The following is a 26,649-nucleotide window of genomic DNA, read 5'->3' as shown; positions in this document are numbered from 1 at the left end:
TACGGAAAATAATGCGATCAACTTATCAATGAGTCTCTTTATTGTCAATAAAAGTCACTTGGAAAAAAAGCATTCAGTAACATAAAAACAGTGGATATATGGACATAAAAAATAACCCACTTTAACATTTCAGTTATTTCAAATGGCAACATAAAACATGCATATTAGGGCTTGGAGAAAAAAAAATCTCTCTTTTTTTAGTGATTTTAAAATCGATTTTTTTTATTACAGATATTAATTCAAATTAAATTGCTTCTTTTTTTTTTTGTTTTTTTTTTTTTGCCCTTGCTAATAGATGAGGTTGACCGAAGTTATAGCCACTTTCGTTTCAACAGAAGATGAAATGTGTCGTTACAGAGCTGCACCATTCTTTAAAAGTCTGTGATCTCGATTCAAACACTCACGCGTTCTTCTTCCATTTCGTCTGTCTATTAAACCTTTGACAAAATCATATCGCAACATTCAAATCGGTGTTGGCGTGCGTGCGTCACTTTAAGGTAGTGGGAGGGAGTGTTGTGAGGTTAGGGGGCACATCAGCCAGAGTTGTAGTGTGTGTGTGTGTGTGTGTGTGTGAGTGAGTGAGACTGCTGCCTGCTGAACATTGGGTCGCAGGAATAAGGATCTTAAGTGCCGGTGTTTCGGGAACAAAAACCCGCCGAACTGATCCGAAACCAGCCCAATTTTTATCCTCCCGCCCAAACCCATTTTTGCCCGCAAAATAGATTGTAAAACCGCCCAATTGGGCGGTAAACCGCCCAATCTGGCAACCCTGAATGCGCTGCTCTCTAAAAAGTGCCGCGATAGCAGAATTTTCCATGACGTCATTCAAAATGCGATCTCATTGGAGGCTTATGTAAAGGGAGATAACGCTATTGGACATATTTATAACATTCAATATTTTATATTTCGCCATTTCTATATAATTAATTAATTTGTTTGCAGCCTTATATTTGATCTGAAAGCAGCTTTCACACTTTAACTCTGTTGTTTAATTTGAAGTGCATTTTGTCTCTGTCCACTGGTAACCTGGGTTACACTTAACTGCCTATCTGAATAGTTTAAGCCTCAGAGTTTGAAAAAGTAGTTTTTTCGGAAAATTCAAAATGGCGGAAAACTTTTCATGACGGAAAATGACGTCATAGGGTGCAATCGAATCGGCTTGAGCTAGGGAATCCGAGGAAAAAAAATGTTGAATTTTGTTTCTAGCCCTTATGGTTCAAAAGTTATTAGCATAAACATGAGTGAAACTTTGGACAGTTGGTGGCGCAAGAGGGATGAGTTGGAGACACAGTTCAGACTGTCCTCTATTAGTGTGCCAAATTTCATAACTTTCCCGCGAGCGGTTCTATGGGCTGCCATAGACTCCCAGTCGGAAAAATGAAGAATAATAATAATAGGAACGGGAACGAAAACAAATGTGCCTCCGCACCTTCGGTGCTTGGACCCTAATAATAATAAAATAACTTGGAATTAGCAAATACGATGTACATCTGATTGAGCAATAAAACATCTGAAAACAATACATTCTATACTTTAAAACCTGCATGTAATTGCAAATGATCTAACAAACAACGTAAACTGTACATTACTGTGACGGAGAGTAGGTAAATGTAGAATAAGTAAAAACACTGCAATGCACAATATATCCGCTGTACGAAGCTTGAGCGGAATTATGAGGTCATGATTTTCGTTTTAGCAAGCACGGTGAGGGGAAACAGGGGAACCGAATTCTCCGGAACACCGGCTCTTCCGGCTCATTCGCGAACGACCCATCACTATTTCTCAGTCTGCATTCTACTCGACTGAGAGAGGTAGGCTAAGTGTTAACATCAGTGCGATAAGCTTGAAATATACTGGTTGTAACTTTAGCTTTAGTGCACATGGTAACTTGTACGTGTATTTTATTATGAGTGTGTGGGGCTCATAACATTCCCTGGAATGTTAATGTTAAAGTTTAGAGAACCCCCCCCCCACACACACAAAAACGTTTTTATGTTATTTTGTTCATTTAGTTCGTATGTATTCTAAATTTATGATGGGGTTAATGCAGGAAGTGTGTTTAAATCAATGTTGGTGCAAATGCATTAATTTATAGTGAGTGATGCTCAAGCAGGCATGTTGTTATAGCGATCCTACAGGATAGGGCGCCCACGTAAGAGAGGTGCGGGCGTGGAGTAGGAAGGGAAAAAGAGTGTTTTTAGTAGTGTTGTGGACGCACGCAGAGTTTTTGTGTACTGCGAATAAATGCCGTGGTAATGTCTCTCTCTCTCTCTCCCTTTCATTATCATCAACATACACAGCGAAGTACACAAAACACTCGTTACAACTAACAGTAAACAAATATATACACACCTTTTCAGTGGGTGCTTAATAAACTGGTAAACTTTATATCCGTAAAATGACTCGATGAGCTGTCATAAAGTGCGCGCTCTCACTTTCATTTCTGTCGTGGTCAGTAACGTTAGGCCTGTCGCTCCTCTGGATACTGTAAGCTGGATCACAAACAGTACAGATCCATCCTCGAGTAACAACGAGAGTAAATGAAGACTGCTATGTTCATTCTTACAAATAACAACAAAACACTTCAATCGCTTAGGAGACATTATTGTCTACAGCTGCTCAAGCGTCAAAACAATGGCAGACTCTGTGTCCAGCTCACTCGGGACGGGTCTATGCTCAAACTGCAGTGTCAATCAACAGTCGTGGGAGGGGCCTGTGCAAAGTGACGTCACATTGCCCTGAATCCGAGAACAGCTTGTCCTGAGACAGTGCTTATGATTTATGGGGATTATAAAAAAGCACTGGGTGGATTTTTATCATTATAGGATGGTTGTGAACACACATTGTCAACACACATTTATGTTCAAACACCATGTAAAAGGGAATTTTGCATAATAGGTGCCCTTTAAGATGTATAAACAATCTTCTCTCCGCTGTCTTGATGTTTCATTCTGCAGGTTCTGGATCAATGGTGTTCTCTCTGTCCTCTCCTTCCAGATGCTCTCTGACAGTTCTGCTAAAAACAAAAGTTTAATTACTTACAGACATTACAGAAAATTATATGGAATCACCAAATAAAAACACTACTAGTACTTTGTTGCACCACCTCTGGCTTTTATAACAGCTTGAATTCTCTGAGGCATGGATTTAACTAATGACAAACAGTATACTTCATCAATCTGTCTCCAGCTTTGTCTTATTGCAGTTGCCAGATCAGCTTTGCAGGTTGGAGCCTTGTCGTGGACCATTTTCTTTAATTTCCACCACAGATTTTCAATTGGATTGAGGTCCGGACTATTTGCAGGCCATGCCATTGACATTATATGTCTTTCATGTAGGAATGTTTTCACAGATTTTGCCCTATGGCACGATGCATTATCATCCTGAAAAATGATGCTACCATCACCAAACACCCTTTCAATTGATGGAATAAGAAAAGTGTCCAAAATCTCAACATAAACTTGTGCATTTATAGAAGATGTAATGACTGTCATCTCTCCCATACCTTTACCTGACATACAACCCCATATCATTAATGATTGTGGAAATTTGCATGTTTTCTTCAGGCAGTTGTCTTTATAAATTTCATTGGAACGGCACCAAACAAAAGTTCCAGCATCATCACCCTGCCCAATGCAGATTCGTGATTCATCACTGAATATAACTCTCATCCAGTCATCCACAGTCCAAGATTGTCTTTCTTTAGCCCACTGAAACCTTGTTTTTTTCTGTTTAGATGTTAATGATGGTTTTCATTTGGCTTTTCTGTATGTAAATCCCATTTCTTTTAGGCGATTTCTTACAGTCCGGTCACAGACATTGACTCCACTTTCTGCCCATTTGTTCCTCATTTGTTTTGTTGTGCATTTTCTGTTTTCAAGGCATATTGCTTTAAGTTTTCTGTCTTGGCGCTTTGATGTCTTTCTTGGTCTACCAGTACGCTTCCCTTTTACAACCTTTCCATTTGATTTGTACTTGGTCCAGATTTTAGACACAGCTGACTGGGAACAACCAACATCTTTTGCAACATTCCGTGAAGATTTACCTTCTTCGAGAAGTTTGATAATCCTCTCCTTTGTTTCAACTGACATCTCTCGTGTTGGAGCCATGAGTTATGTCAATCATCTTGGTTCAACACATCACTAATGTGTGCAAGCACTCTTTTTTAACTGCAGACTAATTAGCAGTTGTAATCAGATACAGGTGTTTGTTTTAGAAATGCAAAGTGCATGGTGATTCCATATAATTTTCCTCAGATTTGTGTGATTCCATTTTTTTTTCCTCTGTGTGATCTGTAAAAACAGTTGTAATTGACTATAGTTATTTTATTTTTATTTTTTTTAAAAAGTGTTTTATACAGCCAGAAGTTTGGATTGTTCAGTGAAAATTGTTTTGTGGCATATATGTGCTTGTTTTTTTTTCTACACAATTAAACATTTGAATGAACATCTTCTGAGAGGGGTGATTCCATACTTTTTGCCAGGGGTTGTAGAAGTACTAAGGCTAATCACATGTTAAAGCAACACTGTAGTTTTTCAACCTTCATAATATATTTCCAAGACCCTTGCAATAGGTTGAATGACACGTCTGCCATAGCCTGACGAGGTCTGTATCGCTTTTACTGGCACTATGGAACTTTGGGGTTCGGGTAGTAACCCAAGCACAAAAAGAACTACAAAATTTGACTTGCAACTTGCAAATCGATTTTTCAACTTTCCAGATTCATCTATGGTAGCTTGATATTATAATATTGATGATATATGGCTATTACCTACCACACAAACATTGAATTGAATTAGCATATTCATTCTGTAAAACAGTAGCCAATAAGCTACTATGATGACGCTGGCTTGTAAACGTGAGCTACGCGATCTTTTGGCATTTAAAAAAAAAATAAAACCCATGAAATTATATACAAGCTGAAATATATGCCACTGTACCTGGGATTGGGTTGTCACTTTATGTTCGAAAATCGATCGGACCAACCAACACAAGTTTCGAAAACGAAAATAGGGAACCAATTTTACTGGTCTTTTCTCGAAGTGCGCCCAGCTCGTAACGATACGCCCGCAGCGAATGCACGTCACACAGCAACTGCAGGCTCTGACAAACACGCATAACAGCAGATTATACTTCTGCATAATGTTTCTCTTTTTACTACAAAAATGTGAATTCTTCCAGTATTCAGGCAGTCTCATGCTAATCCTAAACACAGGCACGTTGAAGCCTACAGTAATGTTTTTCATTGGCAGTCTACTGCTTATTGTTTTTCGAGAATGTTGCACTCCTGTTTGTCATTGTGCACGAAACTTCACGGCAATAAATCATCAGGAATATTTGCTGACTTGTGCGCGTCTCAAGCGCCCTCTTCACGTTCGTCCTAATGCCTGTTAGTTGTCCGTGGATTTGCCCATATTTGGCATTTAAAATGGAAACGTCTTTAGACATGGAAATCGATTTTACAATCGATTCAATGAACACTTATGTCTCAAAAATCGTGAGAACAAGACGTGAGAACTCCTTCTGCAGAGTTCAGGGGTATTGGCTTTGACAAATGCACGTGTATCCTCTGGTGTAACCATGACAGATTTTACGACAGTACAACAGTGTTGTTCAATAAAACCCAAATTATTACTTACTTTGATATATTATTTGAACCAATTATTGCTTGTTATTATATATTTGCATTTTAATGGCTGTTGTTTCACTTGGATCTATCTTTTTTGTTCGATTACTCGATTTATCGGTGGAATAATTGGTAAAATACTCAATTACTAAAATAATTGATAGCTGCAGCCCTACTTTACTTTTTCTTTAAAAAAGGATTTCATTTGGAGTTTCACTACTGAAGTCCTCTGTTTATTTATTTCATCTAGCTGTGCTGAACAGAAGCCCAGAACATGTGGACATATTGACATTCAGAACATGCTGACTTTCTCAGCCTTACTATTGTTATTACTAATATGTACTCTTATTTTATTTTTATTTTATGTTTGTATACAATTTTTTACTAAATTAGTCAATAGATTAATCGATACAAAAATAGTCGTTAGTGGCAGCCCTAGAAAAAAACTATTATGGAGTGGAAATGGCTTGTAAGTCAATAAGCGGTCCTCTGCTGCCATCTACCATTTATAGTACATTTTTAAATAAATATGTTGGTTTGCCAAGCGTAAGTTTTCCTAAATTTTGAAGCATTTAGTATTACAAATGCGGACAATCTTTGAAGCATGAACAAATCATGGTTTTGTCATTGTTGTCCTACTGTTAGTTTAACTGCTTCTATTGTTCTCATTTGTAAGTCGCTTTGGATAAAAGCGTCTGCTAAATGAATAAATGTAAATGTAAATGGTTTTGGTCATCACATTAAAACTAGATATTAAAAAAAAATTAAGTGCTGGAAAAAGTGTGATGGACTTGAAAGTCCTTGATTAGTGCTTGAAATTTACTCTCAAATGGATGTACGAACCCTGAAATGAATAATGTAAAAACATTTGTCTATTTCACTCTCACACGTTTATTTTTTTGCGTTTTTGGGAGGAGTAAAATTTACATATGTGGTTTCAACAACCAGATGCATTTACACTAGGGCTGTAGTCAGGGCCTGAAGTTAACTTTTTTGACCACCAGCCACTATGGCAGGTGGATTTAAAAATCCACCCGCCACAGTGACTTTTTACCAGCCAGTTTTTTTTTTTTTTTTTTTTTGGCCTCATAAAAGGTGAAAAAAAGGAATTGCACAAACATTTGTTCTTTGACTTTTAAGAATACACATTTAAGTGCTGTCAAGTTATTAACGAGATCCATACAAGTATTAACTCTTAGAATACAGATATAGACCTAGTGCAGCTCGTATGTAAACGAATCACACGCGGCTGTGTTGATGGCTGGGCAGCTGTTAGTTACAGCATTCAGGAACCGTTAAGCAGAACTAAATTAATATTGTTATTACTGGTAAAGTTACAGGGTAGGCTACCGGACATTTTCTCACCGGTCCCAACTCCCAACATCTGTGCAACTGCCATTGTACTGTAGCCTATGTCAGCGTTGCATTATCTCATCTCATCTCACCAACAGTTTAATACTTTACTCACACATTCAAACGTAGTCAGAGAAGGGCCTCATCTTTCTCTCCGATCACATACGTTCCGAAACACTCAAACTGACTTTCACAGATGCTCCAGTAATGTGCCGCCACATTTTTAGCTAAAATCCAACGAAATGGCTGACTTCGTTTAAATGTCAAAGAACAACAGTTGCAAAAAAAAACAAAAAAAAACGCAAAGACCCGGCCCCTAGTTACTGTTGCTATGTCCGACAAGCTACACCGCGAGCGCTCACGCCAAACCATGATCTCACGCAATGAAAAACACATCGCGCAGCAGAGACACACAACACGCTGACAGACAAGACAGTCCACAGGTTACTTTTGATATTAAACAAAGTCTCAACGTTAAAATTTGGTCATTTTTAAAGAAATTTAGACCGTTTTGTGGCTCTGTAATGTGTCTTGACAGATCGCCGTGGTGCCTCAGTTAAAGCTGCTCGTGAACTGATCATCTTTTCCTTCTAGTTAATTTATTATAGCATCAAATAAACATGAATGAACATAAGAAGGAATGTAGTTTTAATTGCGGAAAGATGTCAGTAGCCTAGGTCTACTCTACACTCCGTTTTTTCAAGTTCAAATCATCCAACGTTGAACTCTCCTGACTCCAACATTAAAAAAAGGCGGATTATGATTGGCCAGATCGCCGTCAATCAAACTCCCTGCGAAGGGTCGATTCTCATTGGCTACCTGCCAATGTGGCAGGTAGATTGACAGTGTTACCCGCCAATTGCAGAATTCACCCGCATTTGGCGTGTGGTCAGGTGTTAATTTCAGGCCCTGGCTGTAGTACTCTGAACTCAAGACTGTTTTTCTATGGTCTCGGACTCGCTGGTATTCGGACTTGTCTCGGTCTCGGCCACTGGTCTTGCCAAATATGGCTTTTGGTCTCAACTGAGTCCAGGTGTCTTTATTATGTTCCCAGTAAGCACACTCGCTGCAACGTACTGTATGTGTGCTTACTGGGAATATAATAATATTGGAGGGAAAGTGAAACACTGGCCACCTAATAACTAGTGATGGCATTTCGGCTCTTTTTTGGCCGGCTTGTTTGACTCAGTTCACTGAAAAGAGCCGGCTCTTTTGACTCACAAATGTCTCTTTAAAAAATAAATGTTTTAACTTGCTGAAAGTCCACCGCTAGTGCAACCTGAATATTCACATTTTGAATTGTCCATAACAACCCATAACAACAAATGTGCCTGCTTGCCTTGCATATCTAATTAATGGGCAAAGCCCTTTTTTCTTACCTTCTTTTTTTCTTTTTTTTTTTATGTGGATGTTATCGAGCTTGTAGAAGTTTAGCTCTTGCTTTCTTCTGAACATCTCGCTCTGAATGACATCTGAACATTGCCCGATGTAATTTCTGAGTCATATCACTCCATAATCTGCATTTCTTTTAAAGGGATACTCCACCGTATTTTCATATTAAACTATGTTATTCCCTTAACTAAGACGAGTTGATACATACCTCTCTCGTCTCAGTGCGTGCACTAAATCGCTCTGTCTTGCGCGAAACTTTGTTAGCACTTAGCTTAGCCCAGTTCATTCAATATGGGCCAAGCAGAGAAGCAACCAGACACCTTGACGTTTTCCCTATTTAAATACAGTTACTCGAGTAGTGTAACTCGACCTAGGACGGTGACACAAAACAAAACGTTGCGCTTTTCTAAGCGTGTAAAATGGATAACTATATTGTATGGCGGAATACCATAGCAAGTGCTTGTGAGCACTTCGACTTGGGCGCAGTAATATCTTCACTCGTGAAAAATCCTCTCACCGGCCCCCGCTCCCTCTAGTGAAGATATTACAAGCACTTGCTATGGTATTCCGCCATACAATATAGTTCATAGTTCATTTTACACGCTTAGAAAAGCGCAACGTTTTGTTTTGTGTCACCGTCCTAGGTCGAGTTACACTACTCGAGTAACTGTATTTAAATAGGGAAAACGTCAAGGTGTCTGGTTGCTTCTCTGCTTGGCCCATATTGAATGAACTGGGCTAAGCTAAGTGCTAACAAAGTTTTGCGCAAGACAGAGCGATTTAGTGCATGCACTGAGACGAGAGAGGTATGTATCAACTCGTCTTAGTTAAGGGAATAACATAGTTTAATATGAAAATACAGTGGAGTATCCCTTTAAATGCCTATTCCACAAGTGGTAGGTTCCAATGTCTGGCTGTATTAAAATATAGCTAATATCAATATAACCCAGGCAGTCTCATCTACGAGACGTTTAGGCCTCCTCCAATAGTACTGACAGCTGGGCACATAGCTTGTAGGTTTGCTTAGTGGCAAACTTTTTCCATTTGATTGGTTCAACTGCCACCCGCCCGAATTTAATTAAAGGGGTCATGACATGTTTTTTTCTTTTCTTTTATTATGTTCCCTTAGGTGCAATTATAGTATTACTATAGTTTTTTGAACAAAAAACGTTTAAAATTGAGTGATTTATGACCTTTTCCCACCCTGTTTCTCATGCTCTGATTCAAACAGTCTGTTTTGGGGGTGTTTCCCCTTTAAGAGTTCAGTGTTAACACCCACTGTTATGATTGGATAATGTCAGTGCCTATGCATCAATTGTTAACGCCCCCTTGTCAAAACGTGGATTTTGCGGAGCTGTGTTTACCGTTACCATAGTAACGGGTGATGTGTGCGAGGCGATGGCGATTGCAATGATGTTTGAGTCGGAATCAGAGGAAATGAACCATCAACACAACTAAGAATGCATCAGCCCGTCCACATAGAAAGTGTGAAACTATTTTGTCAGTTTGACAGCCTAGATCTTTTAATAGCCTACGGGGCATGAACATGACGGTAATGAAAACAATAAGTAGGCTAAACTAAGTAAAAACACGGTGATTATTCATAATGAATTAAACTGCAATTAACGTTTTAAAAAAGTTTAAAGTTTTAAATAGCCTACATTACTTACAGTTTGCGTCGTTGTTGTGTAGCCCAGAATATTCCACACGGCCTTATATTGTACAAAAGTTTTCTGGCAAAGCCAGCATCATACTGCGATTGTTCTCAACTGTCACTCATCCTTGAAATGTGGAGAACACACGCTTAAATTAACACTGCCGTGACTGGGACGTCCGCGAAAAACAAACTGCATCCATCTTCCCCTGACGTCTGGATCTTTCAGCAGCGTATATTATTCAAACATGTTGTTTGTCCACAGCCAGGAACAGCACATCTGCATGACATCGCAATCTTGTAAACAGACCCACTCGCTGCACGTCGACTGAACACTGTGAAGCGCGTGACAGATGCGATGATGAAATGAGGCCTAGTTATCTTGCGCTTGAAGCGTAGTTGTCTACGCTGGAGGCGGTCATATGCAAACAACTGCTACGTCACTTCGTACTGTGACGTCACTTCATACCATGGATCCAGAACGAGCTGTATTTGGAGCTTGATTAAATAAATGATTCGTTTATAATGGGGAGGACGTCTTAAGCTATGAAACTTGCAGGACGTTTTAATGGTACAAAGACCTCTTATATACCAAAAGATCAAGGCAAATTTGGTTTCTCATGTCATGACCCTTTTAAAGTATTATTTTTCGTCACGTCATCCGCCCGATCCGCATCTCTAGTGTGTGTGTGTGTGTTGTGTGTGTGTGTATGTGAGAGAGAGAGATTTGGCTCGGCCCTCCCTCATTCATGCAGTTTAATTGGTTGACATCACGTGTATGATAGACAGGAATAGAATGTGAGGCTGATCAGACAGTCGAAACGAATGTGTGTGCTCCTTAAGGCCTATATAATTATTTTTTTGTTGTTCTTTGAATTAGTCAATTATTTTAAATACAATTAAACTCATTCATTATTTTATAATACAATACAATATTTTTTTCAGGGAAGGCATAAACCAACCATAGGGGTACACTCTGTAATGCTGGTCAGGGCCGTAGCTAGAGGATTCGGGGCCCCCTGAAAAAATATTGATGTGGGCCCCCACCACCCTCCACCAATATCATATACTGTACAATAGATGAGCATGGAGGCCCACATATAACAGAGGATGGTGATGTTGTTGTAAAACATTTATTTTAAAAGTTGAATGTTTATATAAAAATTAAAACTAAAAACTAACAAAAATCAAGAAATTGATAAATAATAATAAAACCATATTTTAAAAAAGTAACAGCAAAATATATATTTTTTTCACATCAGTCTGTAATAATTCATAAATCAAAAAGTAAACATTTAGAAATTGACAAGAATGCAGTAAAATTTTAAAAATAAAATCATTTATTGTCTTATTTTTTTAATAAAGATAATATGGAACTGGTAATATATTATTAATTAAAGCTAATAAATGTATTCATCCAAGTGCAGTGTGTTGTAGACTATTCGTGTTTTCTTGATCGGCAGGTCAGGTGCATAATGCAATGCGTCGTGACTCGTATCAATTATTTAACTCTATTTACAATCGTGTAAAAAGACAGGGATTGTGGTGCGCACCGATAATGAAGAGTGACAGGACCGGCAGGCTGCAGACGGTTTTCTTATTCCCAGCGAAATAACAATACAACCTGTCTTTAAGAACGTCTTGATCGACTGGGATACAACAACTCTCCTGGCCTCCCTCTCCTTCTTTTCATGGCGTTTCTGGTTCCCTGATTTATGTTTTCTTTTCCCCGACATTTTTCAGTCAGTTAGTCTCCTGCTCTTCCACCAAGTAAGTTCATCCTTAACTTCAGGCACTGCCGCCTCAACTCTGATTGGTTCTGTTCACGAGCTGGTGTGGGACTTACAATTTTATTGGGTCCATCTGATGTTTGTCACTGACTGAATTATTAATAAATACTTTAAATCGGACTAAACCATTTTTATGGAGGTAAGAGAAGCAGATATTTGGAAAAAATATTTAACCAAATTGCATGTTTTTGTGGTTTTCATTTAAATCTCAGGCATACAACTAAAATAAATATTAGAATTAATCATACAACAGGGGCCTATATAGTATAACTGCTGGATTTTGTGGGGCCCCCTGAGCAGTGGAGGCCCCTATAATTGTCACCACCTTTCACCCCACTAGCGACGGCCCTGATACTGGTCACTTCTTTTCTACACTACTGTACATCTGGAGTGAAGCTATATTGTCATTTAGTTGCTCAAATGTTCAGTACTAGTACCTAGGAGTGGTAATAGTAGTGGGTTGGTGTTTATATATCAGTTCTAACACTGCTATTGTGAGGTATCACCATATGTCATCATTCTGTTTTCTTTAGATTAGAAGATTATATGATATCAAGGGAATGTCTTTATTTAAAAGTCCTGGGTGTTGTGACACTGCTTTTGCTTTTAGATCAACAAATAATAACCCAAAATGATTGTCTTGATAATGTCATGCATAGGTTTTTTTTTTTTTTTTCCTGTTCTGGTCTCAAACCTTTTTGGACTCGGTCTTGACTTGGACTCAACAAAGGTGGGCTTGACTAAAGCCCTAATTTACACTTTTCCAGTTTCGTCTGGAATGCAGCCCAGACCTCCTCCTGAAGTTGTGACCACTTGTGAGTTTTGCCGGGGAAAGTGCAAATTGCCGTCTAAAGGTTACACGGTTGTTGATGGGCCATGTTTCTCATGACATTTTCTTTTTACTTTTTTTTAAGATTTATTTTGATTGTATCTAACATGTCCTGTTCTGTAGACATTGTTATTATGTATTTAGTCATGTTGTACCAGTCCAATATGACTGTCAGTTGAAATAAACCTTGTGTTGTAAGAAAACTTGTTTTATTTATTATGAATCTATTTTGATGCGTTTTCCCATAACTTTTGTAATTTTACATATATTTAAAAATATCAAAATGAATATCAATATTGCAATATCAAATTTTGTCAATATCGTGCACCCCTACCTTGATCTCAGACTGTGGTAATGTGGTTTCTCCACTGTGTGGGTCTTCATGTGTCGCTTCAGTTGAGTTTTAACAGAGAAACTCTTTCCACACTGATCACACGTGAATGGCTTCTCTCCAGTGTGGATCATCTCATGTGTTTTTTTGTCTGCCAACTGAATGAATCTCTTGTCACAGTGTGAACACTTGTAAGGTTTTTCTCCAGTGTGGATCCTCTCATGTCTTTTCAGATTTGCCGACTGACTGAATCTCTCGTCACAGTGTGAACACTTGTAAGGTTTTTCTCCAGTGTGAATTCTCTGGTGCCGTTTTAAACAGTCCGCTCTAGTAAAAGTCTTCTCACACTCAAAGCACATGTACTCTATCACACCATTGTGAATTTTCTGATGTTCATGTAAAGTGTGCCGCACTGAAAAACTCTTTCCACACACAGAACATGAATGCGGCTTCTCCTTCATATGAACTGTCAGGTGTCTCTTCAGGGCTGATGTACAGAGAAATGTTTTGCCGCATTGATCACATGTGTATGGCTTCTCTCCGGTGTGAATCCTCATGTGAAGATTAAGACTTTGTTTGTTTGAGAATCTCTTTTCACACTGATCACATGTGAACGGCTTCTCTCCAGTGTGGATCCTCATGTGTAATTTATGGTGTGAAGATAGACTAAAATCTTTCCCACATTGATCACACTTAAATGGCTTCTCTTCAGTGTGAACTCTCATGTGAACATTAAGAGTCTGTTTGGTTGTGAAACTCTTTCCACATTGATAGCATACATGCGGCTTCTCTCCAGTGTGGATCATCATGTGTTGCTCAAAACGTTGTTTCCTTGATAAATTCTTCCCACACTGATCACACTTGTAAGGTTTTTCTCCAGTGTGGATCCTCTCATGTCTTTTCAGATTTGCCAACTGACTGAATCTCGTGTCACAGTGTGAACAATTGTAAGGTTTTTCTCCAGTGTGGTTCCTCTCATGTGTTTTCAGATGTTCTGGTCGACTGAATCTCTTGTCACAGTGTGAACACTTGTAAGGTTTTTCTCCAGTGTGAATTCTCTGGTGCAGTTTTAAACAGTTCGCTCTGGTAAAAGTCTTCCCACACTCAAAGCACATGTACTCTCTCACACCAGTGTGAATTTTTTTATGTTCATGTAAATGTTGCATCTGTGAAAAACTCTTTCCACACAAAGAACATGAATGCGGCTTCTCCTTCGTATTAACTCTCAGGTGTTTCTTCAGGTGTGATGTACAGATAAATGTTTTGCCGCATTGATCACATGTGAACGGCTTCTCTCCGGTGTGAATCATCATGTGTAATTTATGGTGTGAAGATTGACTGAAATCTTTCCCACATTGATCACACTTAAATGGCTTCTCTCCAGTGTGAACTCTCATGTGAAAATTAAGAGTCTGTTTGGTTGTGAAACTCTTTCCACATTGATAGCATACATGCAGCTTCTCTCCAGTGTGGATCATCATGTGTTGCTCAAAACTTTGTTTGCTTGATAAACTCTTCCCACACTGAGTGCAGGTGAAAGATTTCTTGGCTCTTCCTTTCTTTAAAAATGTATTTTTAGTCTTTGAGCGACTCAAAGTTTTTTCTCCAGGTTTGACATGATGTTCCTCCTCCACTTCACTCAGTTCTTCACTCTCCTCCTTCACTTCACTCAGTTCTTCACTCTCCTCCTTCACTTCACTCAGTTCTTCTCTCTCCTCCTTCACTTCACTCAGTTCTTCACTCTCCTCCTCCACTTCACTCAGTTCTTCACACTCCTCCTTCACTTCACTCAGTTCTTCAGTCTCCTCCTCCACTTCACTCAGTTCTTCACTCTCCTCCTCCACTTAATTAAAAGAGAAATATAATGTGAAAGGACATGAAAGTGAGCCCTGATGTAATAGTAGAAAGTAGACAACTGCTATAAAATATTATGATAATCCGATGCCTTTTTATAAATTGATTATATGTCCTTGAAACTTTTAGAATAGAATAAACCTAGGGATTAGAAAAGGGATTAGAATAAGCTGCTGCTTCAATGTACAGTGAGGAAAATAAGTATTTGAACACCCTGCTATTTTGCAAGTTCTCCCACTTGGAAATCATGGAGGGGTCTGAAATTGTCATCGTAGGTGCATGTCCACTGTGAGAGACATAATCTAAAAAAAAAAATCCAGAAATCACAATATATGATTTTTTAACAATTTATTTGTATGATACAGCTGCAAATAAGTATTTAAACACCTGTCTATCAGCTAGAATTCTGACCCTCAAAGACCTGTTAGTCTGCCTTTAAAATGTCCACCTCCACTCCATTTATTATCCTAAATTAGATGCACCTGTTTGAGGTCGTTAGCTGCATAAAGACACCTGTCCACCCCATACAATCAGTAAGAATCCAACTACTAACATGGCCAAGACCAAAGAGCTGTCCAAAGACACTAGAGACAAAATTGTACACCTCCACAAGGCTGGAAAGGGCTACGGGGAAATTGCCAAGCAGCTTGGTGAAAAAAGGTCCACTGTTGGAGCAATGATTAGAAAATGGAAGAAGCTAAACATGACTGTCAATCTCCCTCGGACTGGGGCTCCATGCAAGATCTCACCTCGTGGGGTCTCAATGATCCTAAGAAAGGTGAGAAATCAGCCCAGAACTACACGGGAGGAGCTGGTCAATGACCTGAAAAGAGCTGGGACCACCGTTTCCAAGGTTACTGTTGGTAATACACTATAGCCCTATTCGCACGGGATTAGTATTACCAAGGGACCTCCGGTAATTTGTAATAATTCGCAGAGGTCGTCTGTGATTTTTATCCCGTGCAAATCTGCCATGTCTGTAAAAATGTCTGTAAAAATTTCCCCTAAAATTACCTACCGTATTTCGGCCAACACAGGGGTCCTCTGATAATACCAGTCCCGTGCGAATCCCCATGTCTGTGATTTGGGCTGTTTTTTTTGTTGGCCTATCGTTTCCTAAAGAATGTAATAACCATTATGGGCCGTTTAACAGTCCATTTTACGTCTGTATTAAAACTATATTAACAATAAAATCTCTTGATATGTCCTACACCAATTCGATTATAGTTTTTCTCCAATAAAAACTATGAAATGCTGCACAAGAGAAAACAAACTACAGTAAAGACGTGACCCGGAAACTCGGACCGTTGTCATGGAAACGTTAAACTAAGCATTTTGGCGCAACATGGAAGCTGTTTTGGAAAGTGTTGACACTTTTTGTGGTAACATTAGTGTAGTAGTCTGTATCGTGGAGCATTTCTTTGTCTCACATGGCCTCTAAAGACGTCCATCCTGTAAGTATCCCAAGAAATCAAAGTGTGAAAGACTAAAAATGATATAAAATATATAATATATTTCTCTAATAAATTGGTTTTAAATAAGTTATTTTTTGAATTGCAATACTGCAGCGCGATCTTCGTTTCTGCATGTTCAGCTAGTGAAGTGGGAACGGGTGGGGGCGCGCTGTAAAGTCCGTAAAATAGAGGGAATTACGGACCATTTATTTGCCCGTGTGAATAAGCCACCAAAAACACAGACGTCAGGAGGTAATTTCTTAATTACAGAGGTTCAGGGGTAATACTAATCCCGTGCGAATAGAGCTTAAGACGTCATGGTTTGAAATCATGCATGGCACGGAAGGTTCCCCTGCTTAAACCAGCACATGTCAAGGCCCGTCTTAAGTTTGCCAATGACCATTTGGATGATCCAGAGGAGTCATGGGAGAAAGTCATGTGGTCAGATGAGACCAAAATAGAACTTTTTGGTCATAATTCCACTAAACGTTTTTGGAGGAAGAAGAATGATGAGTACCATCCCAAGAACACCATCCCTACTGTGAAGCATGGGGGTGGTAGCATCATGCTTTGGGGGTGTTTTTTTTGCACATGGGACAGGGCGACTGCACTGTATTAAGGAGAGGATGACCGGGGCCATGTATTGCGAGATTTTGGGGAACAACCTCCTTCCCACAGTTAGAGCATTGAAGATGGGTCGAGGCTGGGTCTTCCAACATGACAATGACCCGAAGCACACAGCCAGGATAACCAAGGAGTGGCTCTGTAAGAAGCATATCAAGGTTCTGGCGTGGCCTAGCCAGTCTCCAGACCTAAACCCAATAGAGAATCTTTGGAGGGAGCTCAAACTCTGTGTTTCTCAGCGACAGCCCAGAAACCTGACTGATCTAGAGAAGATCTGTGTGGAGGAGTGGGCCAAAATCCCTCCTGCAGTGTGTGCAAACCTGGTGAAAAACTACAGGAAACGTTTGACCTCTGTAATTGCAAACAAAGGCTACTGTACCAAATATTAACATTGATTTTCTCAGGTGTTCAAATACTTATTTGCAGCTGTATCATACAAATAAATAGTTAAAAAATCATACATTGTGATTTCTGGATTTTTTTTTTTTTTGATTATGTCTCTCACAGTGGACATGCACCTACGATGACAATTTCAGACCCCTCCATGATTTCTAAGTGGGAGAACTTGCAAAATAGCAGGGTGTTCAAATACTTATTTTCCTCACTGTATATATCAGTTCTAACTAACACTGCTATTGTGAGGTATCACCATATTTTTGTTGCAATTAATTTAATTCAGTACTTGTTAAATGGTGTTTGCAGAAAAGTCTGATAAAAAAAAAATATATAGAGAGATTTTAATTCAATTTGTAATTTTGTCCCAGACATTACGAGATTACATCAGCGTCAATCACAATCAAGTTACGTACATCACGCGCAGCAACACAACGTGTCCCGCTGTTGTTTGCTAAAGCTAAAGGTGTTTGGAGGCTACAAACAAATAAAACCTGCTTTAAAATGAATTTTTTCAAAAAAAATTTTTTTTCATTATGACATGTTTGTTGTAAATGAAGGGCATCGTTTTAATGTGTAAACCTGACATTGATATTGCATTATATGTGTGATGCTGAGAGAAATGAGGAAGAATTATTCAGCATGACACAGAAATGCTTTACCGAGTAACATGTTTCTGACACGTTGACCGTCGGATTAGCATGAGCGTGTGTGTGTGAGCCGCTCAGACCTGCTCGACTGGTTCCTGATGGCAGAACAATGAACGAGTTCAACCCAACATAGTTGCACAGTTACTTTTCAAAAGAGAACAGGTGGATATCGAGCGGCTCATGCAAAATTGTAACACTGATTTTGCACGTAGAACATTAAAATATAACTTTGTGTGCTATCGATTTGCTGTACATTTCACACGATGGGAGGGGTTGTTGAGGTGGGGTGGGGGAGGTGCGGGGTCACGGGGCAGCAGCGCATGTATCATGGGGGTCGCGGACTAAAAAGTTTGGGAACCCCTGGTTTAAGGGACCATTTCTCAGTTAAAGCGTTACTTTCCATTTAGACTAAAGTGTCCTATCCTTGAGAGAAATAACTTGTTATCTTGATGTTTTGAGACGAGACTCCTGTTTATAGTTAGAGCCTGGCCAAATCCAACCTTGGAAAAGCTGTGTGTCGGTGTGTGTGTGTGTGTGTGTGTTAGTCTTCTTGCTTACAGGTTAAGGAACCACTGGCATTATTGGAGATTGACTGAGTTGTTGTTCGAGACATGTTGGCGCCTAGCAACCCAAATCTGCGACCTGGAAGGTCATGACGTGCCTGACTTCAGTGTCCGAGTGTCAGATGCTTAAGCTATGGAGATATGCTTCAGTCTATCTGTATATGTGTGGAAAATTACTATTGTAATGGAACATTTTGATTTTCATAGATTTACAGTATTGATTTTCATTGCTTTTAGTAAGACATTGAAATGATTATATCTTAAACCAACAGGACAAACTACATATTATATTTCAAAAGAAATCTGTGCATTAGTGTGAATGCAGAAATCTAACCAGAAAAAAAATCACTCACAGCTCTTGAATGGAAAGAGTTCAGACAGCCTACTTTTAAATACTGAAAGCACTCTTTGTTTATTGCTTGTAATATGTTTTTTTTTTCCTCTTTATTATTTACTAGTTTTTGTATTTTTAAGCTATATTAGTTTATATAGACTATTTAAAATTCTTAACATGTAACATGTTAATTTAATAATTATAAAATGTATAAATACACGTAATTAAATAATGATTTTGTTATTAAGATTAATTAAAAAGTAAAAAGTGTGATCATGAGGTGCCTTAAGATTCCCATTCCTATTATACAATGATTTATTGCTTGTCTTTGTCGAATAATACAGATTATAAAACAGTTAGTTCCAATCCTTGATTCTGATTGGTCAATAACTGTGCTTTAATCACGATAAAACACGGCTATGACCGCTTCACCCAATGGTTCTGTGTATCACTACCAACACCCCTAGCAACCACTCTTAGCAACTTAAACACATGTGTGATCTCATTGATATTGTTCATTGAAGCTATAGTGGAGTATTATGAGAGATTGAGAAAGCGAGTGTAAAGTCACAGTAGTAGACATTGCATTTTCCTTCAGGTCAGTCCTATATTCATAATAAAATAATCCGTTTGAATGTCCGCTGCGATATCTTGTCCTTTTAACAGTTAACCGTTAAGGGGTTTTCCCGTGCCTATAACGTTAGTCATCTGCAGTGCTTAATTTGTACAGTGGGAGGTCCTGGAGCGCGTTGGGGGTTAGGGGTGGATCCGGCGACTCAAAACGGGGGGTTGGAGGTAACGAAAAAAAAAAAAAAAAAATTACACTGCCTATACGTAGCTATTGCAGGGGCGGCTCCAGAGAATTTTTAACGCATGTGCTGAGGGGGTGCTAGATCATTGACGGGGGGAGCTGCGCAAAACTTGGCCACTATATATGTAATATTTATATATTTAATATAACAATTAAAGTTTTAATTTTATTAAATTGAACAAGCACAACATTCAGCATTTAATCAAATATTCTAAAAGATGTAGGCTATTATTAATGATAATGTTATTTCAACATAATATCTCGTTATTTCGACATAATATGTGTGCATGCAAGCAAGATGTGCATTTGTAAATCCGGTGACGCATGTATTAATTTTTATTAATAAACTAGTGTTTTCTGACAGTGTCAGCTGAAAAGATGAAGTTGACGATCGCCATATAGTGAACGCGCGTTACGCGCCTATAGAGAGAAATTATGCACATAATGGATTACATAATCAGAGAGTAGCCTTTTTCTTTTAGTTTTGAATTATTTCTTTTAAAGACATTTCAAGCTTTGTGTATTTGATGTATTTCTCATGTCTGTGTGAGGCATACACTGAGTTTCGTTAAGTTAGGATGAGATGCGCTCCAGTTAACATGCAATGCAAGTGACCACGCGGGCGCCTCCATGATTATTGTCTGTTATATTCTTATTCATTAAATCCAGGCAATTGGTTGATGAAAAATTGATTAAAATTAAGAGACAATTTATACAAAACGAAATTCACTTTATAGAAACGCTTTCTACAAAACAAAACTTAATGAAGTGGTCAAAATCATGTCTGACCCACTCGTCTCATATTGCGCATCCTATCTCGTGCTGTTCACTTTTCAGAAATCAACATAAATGGAAAAAAAAAACATTATAATATTTTAACAAATATTTAATTCTGAATTTTGCACACACAAGTTGAAAGGAATTTGTTCAAATCAAGTTCACGGATAATTGTGCGTACATTTATTAATCATTATGACACTAAAATCATAAAGTAGGCTATGTACAAAAAATCAGATGATCCCAGAATATATACGCAATTACACGTTAAGCATTTTCCTCCCATAGAAAACCCTTATAAGAACGCTTAATTTGGCTTAAGGCGAGACACTACAAGTGAATAGGGTAAAATGTTTAAATAATAGATATCACCATGAAACTTCCTCAGTTGATTACTTACACAAGTATATAAAAAAAAATGTATTAAAAGTTTTAGAAATTTGTATGTTTAATTATGCAAATTAGGCATTATCTAATTAAATATGCACGATTTTGCATATATTTTCGGTAGATAGATCTGAACATATGATAAAGCCAGGTGTAAAATTCTTTTTTCATTTTGTTTACACACAAGATGAAAATAAAAACTCAGAGGGATTTCAGGATATATGCTTTCATTACCTCGGAAATCAAAATATACTGTCCATAGCCATAAAAAATGATTTTCGCCATATTTTTTTTATTAAAATGTCACATAAATCAGGCCAGGAATGATTTATTAACAAATCCCTTTGAAAATATCTCCAGAATACTGCTAAGTGTATAACTGGAAAGTTTGGTGTACACAGGTGCTACATAGGCTGAGAAGTTTGTACTGGAGAATGACAAAAAAACTAGGGCTGGGAATCGATTAAAAAAAATTAACTAATTAATTGCACAATTTGCTGTAATTAATTGCAATTAATTGCATTTCCTCCAAGCTTGTAATCATCAATAATTAAACTTAGAATCACCGGAAAAAAGGAACAGAAAATAGCCCTATATTAAAATAATATTAAACATCAATATATCAATGTATTATTCTTTTTCAATAATCAATCAACATAATCAATTTAAGATTTTTTTTCAATTCTTTTTTTTTTTACTAATTATAAAAATAAACTATAGTCCTAAAAAAGCTATTATTACCAGAGCATGTGATCAGAGCAGGTCATTTTAAAGGAATAGTTCACCCAAAAATAAAAATTCTGTCATCATTTACTCTTTCTCAAGTTGTTCCTAACCTGTATGACTTTCTTTCTTCTGCTGAACACAAAAGAAGATATTTTGAAGAAAGTCGGTAACCAAACGTCTGATGGACCCCATTGACTTCCATAGTAGGAAAAAAAAATACTATGGAAGTCAATGGGGACCAGCAACTGTTTAATTACCAACCTTCTTTAAAATATCTTTTGAGTTTAGCAGAAGAAAGGAAATCATACAGGTTTGGAACAACTTGAGGGAGAGTAAATGACAGAATTTTCATTTTTGGGTGAACTATCCCTTTAACATTGTTGCCAGGCAATACTATACCAGCTCAGCAAACAGAAGTCTACAGAGAAACTTCACCTTATTTGAGCGAACTTTGCTTTTCCAGTGCTTGATCGGTACATGATTGGAGCGTTTGGGCCGTGAACGACAGAGCAGAATGCGCAGCGCAAACGCGGAGTCGAACATCAAGCAGAGAGCGCAGCGCGCCGACAGCTATGGCCGACACACGCACACACACGGAACGGAGAGTGCGGCGGCGCACACGGAGTGGAAAAGACCCGCTCATGAAAGCTGCGCGAGAATGAAACCCGATCCCCATATTTTCGGCTTTTCTCAATAGCAGCCGCAACAGGAAATCATTAAAATGAGGCAAAAAAAAGTGCTGCGTTAAATGCGTTATTTTTTTTTTAACGCGTTAAACATTTCAAATTAATCGCAAAGATTAACGTGTTAATTCCCCCAGCCCTAAAAAAAAACGCAAAAAAAACATTTTGAGAAAACGGCAGTTAAAGATTTAAATAGCTCTAAATCCCCCTTTGGACATTCACGATTGGTTACTGATAGAAAGGAAATGCCCATATTTGGGTTACATAGCGTTGTGCAGGAGACTCAGAGCTTCACCATGATACCGGTCATGACAGACTTCAGTAAACAGACGGAGCTCGGCGTGTCGCGTTTGAATGCAAACTTCCTGGTAAATTCGGGAGAAACTTACTGCCGCAAGTAAACAAAATGTAATAAAATAAACATCTTAATGTATATTTTCAACGTTGTCTTTATAGCAGCTTGAAAGAACACATATTGAAGGAGTAAACTAGCCCAAAATCTCAAAACTGACCACTGCATAAAAAATTGATGTTTTTGCCTGCCGTGTCTCGCCTTAATAAGAATGTCCCCTTATTATGTCGAAATAACGAGATATTATGTCGATACTACTGCTGTGTCCACATATCCACATTCTTGATCAGCGGAAACGATTTTTGCTTGTTTGGGATCTGACTAGCCAGTGTATTTGAAAAAGTTAAGCAAACTTTACTATCTTTTTGACATTTCATCGACATTTGACGTCATTTTTGACATCGAGGCTAACAGCAATCTCAAAACACAAGATTTTTGTAGAACTTCAATGGGGAATAAAGACTAACCAGACAAATAACAACATTGAACACTACACAAACAGTAGGCTAATTTTATTTTTTTAATTTAGGCAGTTAATTTTCCCTAGTGACACAGGAGGTGCCGGATCCAATACTTCATGAAAGTTGCATAGATGCTTGAATGTTTCTAACATGAATGTTCTTCAGCATCATGAATGAATGAAGAATAAACACCAACCTCTTTGTTCTTCAGGATCTTCAGTGTGTTTTATTCTGCAGGGTTCTGGATCACTCATGTTCTCACTGTCCTCTTTAATAAACTCAGTCTTTGCAGATTTCAGCTCTTCCTGATGCTCTGATGCTCGTCTTCACTTGTAGCTGATGGGAATTTACAGCATTTATTGGAGAATTGCTGTGGGAGGAGCTGATCTGACAAAATAAAAAATAATATCAGTTCCTGAATTTGTTTTTATACTAAATATCACATCTAAGCATTATGTCTGTCTGAAGTAAAGTAACTGATATGTATATCTTATGTTATGGCTAACCACAACACTCTCCTGCTTTTTACATTACAATATAGACAGAAACATAGAAATGATAAAGAATATGTGGGTCAATGACGTGACACCTACATTTTCTGTCCGATCGCATTTTTTCAGAAAAAGATACTGTATATTTGTAGTACCTCTCCCATGTATGTACTCACTTTAACTTTTCAAAAACCTTTAGTTATTTGTCATTTTTTTAGTTATTTAAAGTGTCAAAACATCATGTGGTGCGACCGTCCGGCCATAACTTCTGTTTTGAAAACGTATTTGAAATTACTCTAAATTTAGTCAAAAAAATGTTCTGCACTATTTGGCATAATTTCCAAAATGTTTTGTAATCCTGTAAAAAAATTTAAAGCATTTGTATTTATATTTCCATCATAATATACAAACAAACTTTGTCCGATGATGTCCGTTAAATTAAATATCATGTGGTGCGACCATCAAGGAACTACCATTTTGGGGCTTTAATGCTGAAATCTAGGAAGTTACATCATATACCAATTTACCAAGGACCCATGGAAGCAGCAAGCTGATTTGTAATTCTCTCAAATTGAAAAAAAAAAAAAAAAAAACCTTTGTAATGCTTGGTTTGTTGCTACTACATTTGGATGTCATCAAGCTTTCCATTGATGTATGATTTCTTAAGAAAGAACAATATTTGGCCGATACAACTGAAAATCTGGAATCTGAAGTTGCAAAAAAATCGAAACAGAGAAAATTACCTTTAAAGTTGTCCATTTATGTCCGCGATTGTGCTGCATTCACTCACAAAAATAAATGTTTTATATAGCTACTTACGGTAGGACATTTACAAATTTTGAAACATGATCTTTAGTTAATATCCTAATGATTTTTGGAATAAAAGAAAAATCCATAATTTTGACCCATACAATGTATTGTTGGCTATTGCCACAAATATACCCGTGCGACTTGTGACTGGTTTTGTGATCTAAGGTCACATATTATGATTTGCTGCTTAAGAAACATTTCTGATTATTATCAATGTTCATATTTTTGTGGAAACTGTGATACATTTTATATGTCAGGATTATTTGATGAATAGAAATTTCAAAAGAACAGCATTTATTTGAAATAGAATCTTTCGTAACATTATAGCCTAAATATCTTTACTGTCACTTTTTATCAATTGAATGTGTCCTTGATTAATAAAAGTATTAATTAATAAAAAAATAAATAAAAAAAACTATTGACCCCAAATGTTACCTGGATACAATACTTTTATAAAATATTTTATATCTATAACATTATTATTTGTTACAAAGATATTCTAAGTCAAGTTAAATTAAATGGTGCACTTGTGTTTATGTGATTTTTATAAAAAAAATGTTTAGAAAATGTTTGTCTTCAGGAAAATTCTGTGAAATTTGTCTAAAATCTGGTTTAAATCTTTTTTTTTTTTTTTGTATAAAATGTATTGTTCATTGATCTCTTTAAATAGATTTTTAACTTTATAAGGGCTTTGTGTCATTTGGAGCAACCACTAATCATGTGGTACGACCAATAAAAGCAATCACTGTATTAAATTTAAAATAAAATATTTTATTTCTGTGGCTGAAATATGAATCACTGATACAGTCTGCTTTAATGAATGATATTTTTAAAACATTTGTATCAGTTTTATGTGATTTACAGGAAAAATAAGTCTGTTATCTAGATTTAAGAAGCCAACTTAGAAAAAATGAGATCATTATTTACAAAAACTCAAAAGAAATGCAAATATTTGGTTTCTAAACACTTTAATTACTAAGAACTTGTAAAAAGAAATTTAAGCATGTTAAGGAAATTAATTCATTTTAAGATAAATCACGGTCGCACCACATGACAGTTTTAAGGCTACAGACAATTCATCTAGATGAAAAAAACACTAAAATCACTTAAATTACATTTTTTATATGAATTTATGTGTACACAAAATCCTTAATGTTCGAATAATTGCAACAGGTATTGCTTTTTTTTGTGTTTTTTTTGGTATTTTAAAATTGGCCTGTCGAAAATCCTACGTCATTGACCCATAAACATCATAATGTCTTCCAAATATTAACAATGGTCAGAAAAAGAAAAAAAAACAGTTGAAAGTATGGACACAGAATAAACTTATATTTGTGAGCAACAAATAGTCTGTTGACACCAATGAAATGACCTTTAAGTGTCAATTTACAGGAGATCTGAAGACATCAGCATAATAAATGAGGTGAAAACAGGAACTATTGTCATGAAATAAAGAGTGTTTTCAGCAGATCTGTTAATATTGATGAGCCTCAGACTATCAACACTCATTCAACAAGCCATTCAGGATCATCAGCAGATCGTCTTACTTTATTCTGAGTGTTTGCTGTTAGAAACACATTATTTGAGTCAGGATACATGATAAAAGCCTGTTAAACTGCCCTATTGAAAGAAAATACAGTTGCTTCTCACCATATGACATATATAAACAAACCAAACATAATTAACCACCTCATCTAAATAACTACAAAAGCATAATGCTAATATCTAAAATATATTTAGTTTTTCTAGTAATTACAATCATTGCAATAATGTTATTCAAAACTGACAATGATCCTAAAAAACTCATCAAATCAATTCATCGGTATAAGCTCATCAATTCCTCTCACAGATCTCAAACTTTAACTCTTGACATTCAGTATCAGTTCTTACTCCAAACATCGAGACAATCACACAAACGAACACAAAATCGCTCAGGGGTGCGTTTCCGAAAGCATCGTTGGCCAACTATGGTCGCAAGTTCCGTCGTTACCAATAGAGTTCAATGGACATTGCGATCATAGTTGGATAACGATGCTTTCGGGAAACGCACTCCAGGTCTGAATGAACTCAACATATTCTCCTCATGCTCGCTGCTGCTGCACTAAATGTTTATTTCAGTAGGAAGACGCCAGAAAAGACGCACAAGTATCGCTGTGATCGATGAAAACAATACAGAAATGAGTCTGTCGCTTAAGTAAATCAAACTGTATAAAGTGTGTGTGATATATGAGAAATACCGTGAACTAACGTTACTCTCCTCACCTCAGAAGACTCTTCTTCTTCTTCTTCTACTTCTTCTTCTTT

General features: G+C 37.4%; 1 protein-coding gene across 2 annotated transcripts; it reads right to left on the bottom strand.

Annotated features, from left to right (window-relative positions):
• On the bottom strand, positions 1–26,649 carry LOC311076772 (uncharacterized protein). Of its 2 annotated transcripts, none has more exons than XM_084105199.1 (4): positions 26,608–26,649; positions 23,241–23,431; positions 12,979–14,818; positions 1–3,013 (listed from the first exon to the last, which is right to left on the bottom strand). In XM_084105199.1, exons 2-4 carry the CDS (start codon positions 23,296–23,298, stop codon positions 2,947–2,949), a joined length of 1,965 nt encoding a protein of 654 aa, XP_083961325.1. In that variant the 5' UTR covers positions 23,299–23,431; positions 26,608–26,649; the 3' UTR covers positions 1–2,946. The 2 variants fall into 2 exon arrangements, with proteins under 2 accessions (XP_083961325.1, XP_083961324.1); XM_084105198.1 differs by having other exon boundaries at positions 1–3,016; positions 26,608–26,646.

This window comes from Abramis brama (genome assembly GCF_963993115.1).
Source record: "Abramis brama genome assembly, chromosome: 1".
Lineage (NCBI taxonomy): Eukaryota > Metazoa > Chordata > Actinopteri > Cypriniformes > Leuciscidae > Abramis > Abramis brama.
This window is presented reverse-complemented; position numbering and strand designations above follow the sequence as displayed.